Raw genomic sequence first — 8,706 nt, 5'->3', positions numbered from 1 at the left:
CCCCCCTTTTCCCCAGGGTTTAAGCTGTTCTGTTGCTCTGGTGCCCGTGTAATGGGCACCCGCTTGCCGGGCCGTGCTGTCTGGTACCGGTCAGTCTGACGGACCCTGGCTCCCTTTGAATTAAAATGAAGGTAGCGGCAATCAGCCGTAGTGAAGCCCCCGTGGGGAGGCGGGTTTGTCTGGAAGGGTGTAGCTGCGCCGTGGGCGGAGGGGCTGCGGTGCCTCCGGTTCTGTTTTCCCGAGCCCTGCGCCAGGGAAGGTTCTGTGCTTTGGTTGTGCAGTTACAAGGGTGGGTGACAGGGCACGTAGGGAATGGTTACAGTGTTGCTGTAACCACACGGCGTTCTGCACGTGCTTTTTCTGCTTTATGCAGCTCGAATCGTAGATGTTATTTCTCCACTTAATAGTCAGATATGAAGGTTTATGGGTTTACACCCTCTCGGGTACCTCTTCTTCTGATCTGTTTTTTGGGTGGTTTTTTTAGTCAGCTCTAGGGTAATCTAGTGCATAGCTACTGTCTACCTGCAATAGACCGGATCAAACTACTCTGTCCCTGAGGTTTCTGCAGGGAGTTCATGACTAACAGCACACGTGATTCTATGTCAGTTGGTTTATGGCAGTAAAATACCTGCTTGGGCTAGGAAAGGGCTGGGGAGCTCTGCAGGTGGGAGGGAAATGCTTCAGAGGGCAGTCAGGATCCCTCAGTGGGCAGAGAATACATTTTGCTCTGAAACAAAAAGCATCTGTTATGCTGAATGGATGTTTACAGTGTTTAAAATAAAATAGGATGGCCTTTATTTAATGTATTTTCTATCACTGTAGGATTACAGATAGCACAAGCAGTAAATGGGGGTCCACTACTTCCAGGGAACAAGTGTTTCGTAAAGTACTCTTCAACTCTATGCATATTTGTGTCTTTCACCACTGCTTCTCCCTGTTGACAGCTTCTGAGAGGGGCTGTTGTTCCGCTACCTGCTTTCAGACCCCCTCCTCCTGGTGTATCATTTCATTCTTTCCAGATTAAAATAGTTTTTCTGAATCAGTTAAAAGATGAGTCTGGCTTAAGTGATCTCCAGTTAGAACACACTTTTTGCTCTTTGTTTTTGGAGTGTTCAAGAGATTCTATCGATTTTGTTTTAAAAAAGTTAAGTTTCATTAAGCACCGAAAAGGAAGGAAGGAAACGTGTGGCTTTGGGAAGGACAGGATCAGTTACAGGTCACTGCCCTCCGGCTGTCCTGTGACAGCCCCAGGAACACAGCTCAGCTGGGTGCTGGAAAGTGGAGGAAGACCAGGGGTAGCAGTGACTTCAAGTGCTAAATCCAGGGTGACTGACTGCATCTCCAGATTAACAGTTCTGTGGGGTAAAGTGCTGTCAGCAGTACGTGCATGGCTCCAGAATAGCTGAGAGGGGTTTGTTTTTAAATGTGGTATTGTTTACTTTTGGGTTTTTTTTCCCAATTTGCTAAGGCTGTGGAAAATAGGTGTGAAAGCAGGTTTTCTCTTTTTACCCTTCCTTTAGAGCAATCACTAGTCTCTTCCAAAGCCTGTATTTGGCAGACCACGAGCTTGAGAAGAACCTTTAGTTTCTGATCTTCAGTAAAAGTGCAGAGCTCTCAGAGCACTGCTGCTGGGGCTGGGAACCCTCTCGCTCTGTGTCTGAGCCCTGACAAGCACGCTGGGTGCTGGGTCCAGAGCTGGGGTGCTCAGGTGCTGCTGTGCCATGAGTAATCTCTGATAACTGTAACAAAGTCTTTTATTTGTTCTTCTTTTGCTCCTTCTAATACATAACGTGCTGTTTGCTAGTTCTGGTGTGTAATAAATTTAATCCTGTACCAGAACTGTGTGTCTCATGGTGCCTTACGCAGGTGCTGTCAGGATATTTGCGGTTTTTGTGGCTGTGACTTGTCCTTGTTAGCATGGTTTTTATTCTTTCTCCACTTCCTAGCGATGGCAACCTACACGTGTATCACTTGCCGCGTGGCTTTCAAGGACGCTGACGTTCAGCGCGCCCATTACAAAACCGACTGGCACAGGTACAACCTGAAGCGTAAGGTTGCTGACATGCCTCCTGTCACCGCTGAGAACTTCCAGGAGAGGGTCCTAGCGCAGAGGGCAGTAGCAGAGGAGCAGAACAAAATTACTGCCACTTACTGCACAGTTTGCAGCAAGAGATTCTCCACCTTCAACGCATATGAGAATCACTTGAAGTCCAAAAAGCACCTGGAGCTGGAGAAGAAAGCTGTTCAAGCTGTCAGCAAGAAGGTGAAAATATTAAATGAAAAGAACCTGGAAAAGGGGCTGGCCCCAGAGAGCGTAGACAAAGACGAGATGAACACGGCCATTCAGCAAGCCATCAGAGCCCAGCCGTCTTCCTCTCCAAAGAAGACACTTTTGCCTCCGAGTAATGCAAGTAGCTCTCCAGTTTCTACAGGAAGTGCCAACTTGTCCCAGAGCAGAGAACGGTCGGAAAAACCTCCACGGCTGCAGTGGTTTGAGCAGCAAGCAAAGAAGCTGGCAAAGCAACAAGCAGAGGAAGAGGAGGATCTGGAAGAAGGTGAGGCAATAAACATGCTGACAAGAGACAGCTCGGGGTGAGCTGTGTAGTTGTCAGGTTTGTGTAAAAGTCTCCTTCTATTTGTGTAGTAGCACCGCATTTTCCATCACAAAAGGTCTTCCTGTTGATTAAATTTTCAGCTTAACAAAGGAGTTCATGTTGACCCATGCTTGCAGTCAAGGACTCCATGTTAGTGTCTGATCTGCCAGCTGTGCAAGATACTAATACCTGTGAAGGTTGAATATAAACAGTTACTGATGAACCCTGTTTCCCATGTAAAATTCCAGAGGAGGTTTCCTTTCAGGAAGGCTAACATTCAAGTTACCCTAAAACTAAATCTGAAAAATAGATGAACAAAAATACAATTATGATCACTTGCTGTTGTCCTGTCCCATCAATCACTTTACTGTCTGTTGAAAGGAGGTGGAAGTGGGAGTGGTTTTGTTTTCCTCTGCCCATCAGGACCAGAGGAGGAAGTTTGGTTGTGTTACTCATAAATTGTAATGCTAAAAATCTCAGTAGGTTTCTGAATGTTCATTTTCCTTTTAAGTGTTTTTCCAGGAATGTTTCCTACAAGTCCTGTTAATTCAGTGTCAGGCTTTTAAAATTTTTGAACTGTATCCTATTGCAAAGATCACTAATTAGCAGCCTGCAACTGGGGAGCACCATGTTCCCTGTTCTCAAAGACTCTGTGCCCATGGCAGTTGGAAGGGGCCGGTCGGAATAGAGTACTGGGAAATGCTCACTGGCCTGGATCAGAACCCCTTAAAAAAGATTTCTAGACCCCTCTAGCAGCATAATGAAGTCCATGCTGGTTCATCTGTCCGTTAATGAGCTCTGCAGTAATCTTGCAAATGAGTAAAATTGTTAGTATAGCTTGGTCTGTACCTCCATGTAACGTAACCTCGTATGCCTGTGTCAGCTGGCTTTGATATTCTCCGTGGGTAAGGATGTGTGTGTGCCGGGGTGTGTTTCCTTCACTGCTGGAAATTAATATTATCATGATTCTGACAGAGTTGTGTTGTTTTTAATGAGCTATGCTTGTGTTCTTGTTCTGTGGTGAATTACATTTAAGGCTTCAAAACAGCAATAAAGTGTTAATAGTTGATAAAATGGAGGGGGGAGGGGATATCAGATCTGCCAACTTTTTTATGAGCAGACTTGAGCTTTGCTGCGCATCTTACAAAGAAATGTGTTTTACTGGCAATGGTACGTTCATGAACCTTCAAGTGACTGTGTGGCACTTAGCTGCAAGAATAAACAATGCAATATTTTCTGTGATAGCTTTTTCTAACTTAATTTAGACTTGTTTTACTTGGGATGAGTAATCATATCATTGAATAATTTTTTAAACTTCTTTTAAAAGACTGGGAAGATGTGGATTCTGGTGAAGACATTGACTCTGAAGAAGAGATGGAAAGTGTCGGAGAAGAGGAAGAGGAGCAGGCAGAAGCTGAAGGCACCCCTGCTGTTGGGGCCATACCAGTCACAGACTGTTTGTTCTGTCCCCACCATTCAAGATCTCTTACAAAAAATGTGGCCCATATGACAAAAGCTCACAGTTTCTTCATTCCAGACATTGAGTACCTTGTGGATCTCAAAGGGCTCATCAAGTACCTGGGTAAGCCTGTAAATGTTTGATGATTTCTGATCAGGATAATTATATACTATTATTGTTTATTTTCACTTGGATATCACTTAAAATGTTTTTGGGTTTTTTTTTTCTGTAAAATCTCGAGTTCTGTCTAGTTCTATATTTTGATTGTGAACAGCACCACAGGCTCTGTGGGGAGAGTGAGAGAAAAACCCAGTGAGCAAACACATGGTCACATACCCTGTAGGTCTCATGTGGTTTCCTAATGTTGCGAAAGTTGTTCAGCTAACATGAAATTTAGGACAAAGTGTGCTCCTGTGGGACCCTACTAATGAGTTGCAAGTATTTTGCCTCAACAGTTTGCAATACTTGTGAGAGAGCTGAAAGCTAGAAAAAAAATGTATCTTTGAAGCCTACAAATAATGATGAGAATAAAATAACTTTGGAGTATCAGATAGAAAACTATTGGAAATATGAAATTTGTTATTGAGAATACATGATGATCCTTACCTTGTCAAATGAAGCATGTAAATACACAGACCTGTTCCTGATGGAGCCATATGATCAAGGCATAGGAACAGCACGGCTTCTCTGGAAAGGAAGGGCTCAAGACTCCTCCTCAGTCTGTCTGCCTGCACGCTGGGAAGCCTACGTCACTGAACTGTTACTGACTGACTTGAGAGGCTCTGTTCAGACCAACCCAAGTGTCAATGTTTTCTGTAGGAGAGAAAATTGGTGTTGGAAAAATCTGCATCTGGTGCAATGAAAAAGGGAAATCCTTCTACTCTACAGAAGCAGTGCAGGCTCACATGAATGATAAAAGTCACTGCAAACTCTTCACAGATGGAGATGCTGCCCTGGAATTTGCAGACTTCTATGATTTTAGGTGAGGATGCTTTGCTTTAAGTGGAGCACAGATGGGGATGGACAAAAGGACAGTTGAATGTTACTTCAGAAACTATTATTCATTCTTAAAATTTAGTTCTGGCTCTGATGCTTATTTTGTGTAGCTGGTTCACCACTTTTCTAGGTAAGCATGGAAACATGATTGGGTTCTCCTCTCCTGTGACCACTAATACCAGTCCTACATGAAAATATATCTTTTAATTCTCTTTTGTACGTTTGTCGTTACTGAGTTGAGATTTCAGTGCACCAGCAAAGACCGTAAAAGGGCATGACTCTCTCTTCCATTACCTTTCAGGCAGAGGGTGGACTTAATACCTACTGTGGTTTTGATGTTTTGGGGGGTTTGGGGTTTTTTAAGTAGCTGGAGTTAAACAGGGCTGCTGTTTTAGAGGCCTCTTGTTGCACTTCCTGTAACTTGCCCTAAGCTGGGTTCCTTTTGGTCAGAAGTATCTCCCGTTACGGTGAGAGGTGGGTTTACTGGGCTTCCTGGAGCGCCCATTCAGTGGCTGTGTGGAGCTGGTGGGCTGCGCTGCACAGCGGTGGCTCTTTGCCGTGAGTCGCTGTCAAGTGTGCAGCAGCAGAACTTGCTGAGTTACAAAACTGGGTGGAGGAGGGAGGGTGGTCCTCGACTTCAGCCTCTGTTCAGGGCAGGGTGCTGCTGGGGAGAGCTCCCAAACCAAGGCAGGTGAAACATGGCAAATGCTTGCGGCTTGCTGTAGCTGTGCATGGCTGTTCTTTTGCATAATGGGTCTGGGTAGCTGTGGCTGCTCCCCACGTGTAAACCATGTGGTGCTACTCTTTCACAGGAGCAGTTACCCTGATCACAAGGATGGGGAAGATGTGGAGGTGCCTGGAGAGCGCCCAGCAGACAGAGAGTTGGATTATGATGATGACACCATGGAGCTGATCCTTCCTTCAGGTAGGCTTAGGATTTGTCTTATGACATACCTTCTCTGCATTTCTTGTAGCTGCAGCCGTTACCTGCAGTGTAGGTCATCGTTATAAGTGTTTTCCTTTGACAAGGGAGAAAGTAATTTTGCATCTAAGTGTCTTTGTAGTTTTGTCCTCACCTTCCATTATTTTCACTACCAAGCACTTCAGCTTCTTCAACGTTAATATATATGTGGTCTGGGGCAGGGGAGTCCTTTCCCACTGTACATCTTCGTTAACATGTGACTCTCATGGTATACTCCATGAGTTTCTATATCTTGTTTTAGTGCAACTTGGAGAGGCTGTAACTTAGGTTATCTAGTGTAGTTTTTTTGCAGAGAGGCAGCTGGTAACTAATTTAGTAAATTAGATCATTAAAACTAATTTATTTAAACAACCTTACTCCTGCCTTGTATAGCGTTTGGCACTCTTGCTTGCATTTTTTGTTTGTTTGTTTGTTTTGTTGTTTTTTGTATGAGGGGACCTCAGCCCTTTCATTCTGAAGAGTGCTGACAACTATGCAGCTACAAAAGATTTCCTGAATGTCAGCAAGTTACTTCCCTGGTTACTTGAAATAGCATTGCCTCCCCACTCATTCTCCTAATTAAAATTTTATTTTCTGATAACTGCCTGTTTGTTATCTGAGCTGAGGTCCTCTTGAACAACAGCACTCGTTTTGTTTCCTCAAGGTAGAGTGCAGTACAGCAGCTCTTGCAGTAATTACATTAATTCCTAATAATCCTGAAGTTTTTAAGGTTCTGGGCCTTTTAGAAGCATTTCTCAGCATAGGGATTTTCAGCAGTTTTCACAATATGCTTGAATACTGCATTTCATGCTTCATTATTATGCTTCATTACACATAATAACATGTCCCCTCCTTTGACCAGGCGCGAGAGTGGGTCATCGTTCTTTGATGAGGTACTACAAGCAACGGTTTGGTCTGTCAAGAGCGGTGACTGTTGCAAAAAATAAGAAAGCAGTGGGTCGGGTGTTGCAGCAGTACAGAGCTTTGGGCTGGACAAGTCAGACAGGTAAGTGGCAATGTGAGGCTTTTGCAGAGGAGGAAGTTCTAGGATGTCATCAGTCTGCAATTAAATAGGTTGAGTTTGTTTCCCACATTGGTGGGATTTTATGCAGTAGTTTGTCTTCCACTCGATTCCGTTTCATTCCTGACATCCCAGCAGAGTAAGTTACAGGAAGTTGTTTGTATCTAAAATGCGTTGTGGCTTCTGTGCAAGCCCTTCAGTTCGTTAGCCTGCATGTTTGTGATGTTTGGTGACTTCCTAAGACTTGCTGGTTTCTGCCTGTCAAAGCCACTACTCCTGCTATTTAATAAACCATTCTGTGACAGTTAGAATACTTCTCCAGCTGGGGAGCAGTGGTGTGATCTATATCCACTTCTGAAAGAAAAGAATCACACATTGAAATGCAAAACCACCTTTTCCCTTAGTCACAGTCATGGGTATTCATGGGGGGAATGGCCTTTTCCAAAAGTGAAAGAAGTGTGCCAGTATGGGAAGGAAAACATATAGCTAACTGCTGATGTAAATGGACAGAGTGGCTGGTTTGCATATAAGGAGTAAGTAAGCTTACAGCCATTTATCCTTCTTTCTCCTCCTCCTCTCTCCCTGAAGGGGCAGTCTTTGCTCAGCAGCGTGATATGCAGTACCTGCAGAGGATGAAGTCAAAGTGGATGCTCAAGACAGGAATGAGTAACAATGCTACAAAGCAGATGCATTTCCGGGTGCAAGTCAGATTCTGAGTCCCCAAGAGAAATGTGTGCAGCTGGTTTTGGGAAGGGGGATTTAATGGTTTCTGGGGCGAGGATTCTGTTATTAAAATGGACTTGGTATCTATCAAATGAGGAATTGTATGCTGGTGTGCCTTCCTGTCTATGAGAAGAGCAGGGAGCTTGTCTCTTCCAGTGAAATGATGGTTGGCCTAACTTAAATAAAACATCTTAAATGGAATATGTGGCAAGTAATCCTGGCTGTGAATAAAGATGCATGCACAGTCTTGCTGCCCATGTTTGTGCAATCCATTTCTGTGGGGCAGTTGACATTGTCATTTGTCTGAGTATCTTCGGTTTCCAATTCTGCAAAATGGTTGAGGCCAAGACAAGAGCCTGAGATGGAGTGTATTGAAGGTTTTCACTTGTGGTGCCAGACTTAAGTTATCTGGGTGTTTTGGTCGTCTAGCTGGTACTATTGAGGTGAAAATGTGAAAGCTGAGATTCTGGGAAGGTTAAGTGATAATTTTTTGAAGAAATGCACTGGTGGAGAACACAACTCCAGTATTAATACTGTCCTCAGAAGTTGACTGTACTTGCTTAATGCTCCAGCTCAGGGCTCAATTAATAATTTACAGTGCAGTTGTTTTATGTTGAATTTAATGAAATTTCATCACCTAAAAACTGCTCAAAATTACCATAACATTTAGATTAATGTCAATCAAAATTTATGATGCTCTGTTAAAGATTTCCTGATTAAAGCTGAAGTTACTACTGATGAGAGCTTTTGTTGTTTGCAGTGAGTACTGGTGTCTTGCTGAAGGAAAGTGACCCAAGACATGTCCTGGCTGGAATGGAAGCACACTCTCCCACTTCAGCAGGTGAACTCTTGCAGACAGGTGTAGTGAAAGCCTGCTTGTTAAAGAGCTGAGGCACCTGTGCTAGTGTTGCTCCTGGTGTTGTAGGTGATAAAAGCTTCCATGACCTTACCA

At 43.9% G+C, this 8,706-nt stretch overlaps 1 protein-coding gene across 1 annotated transcript; it reads left to right on the top strand.

The window, feature by feature from the left end:
• Window positions 1–1,944: 1,944 nt before the first annotated feature.
• Window positions 1,945–7,841, top strand: ZNF622 (zinc finger protein 622). Its single transcript, XM_010177099.1, has 6 exons — window positions 1,945–2,555; window positions 3,922–4,176; window positions 4,873–5,035; window positions 5,862–5,974; window positions 6,873–7,016; window positions 7,620–7,841. Exons 1-6 carry the CDS (start codon window positions 1,949–1,951, stop codon window positions 7,745–7,747), a joined length of 1,410 nt encoding a protein of 469 aa, XP_010175401.1. The 5' UTR covers window positions 1,945–1,948; the 3' UTR covers window positions 7,748–7,841.
• Window positions 7,842–8,706: the final 865 nt, after the last annotated feature.

Source organism: Antrostomus carolinensis, unplaced genomic scaffold (genome assembly GCF_000700745.2).
Source record: "Antrostomus carolinensis isolate BGI_N321 unplaced genomic scaffold, ASM70074v2 scaffold45411, whole genome shotgun sequence".
Lineage (NCBI taxonomy): Eukaryota > Metazoa > Chordata > Aves > Caprimulgiformes > Caprimulgidae > Antrostomus > Antrostomus carolinensis.
Note: the sequence above shows the minus strand (reverse complement) of the source record. Positions and strands in the feature narration are given on the sequence as shown.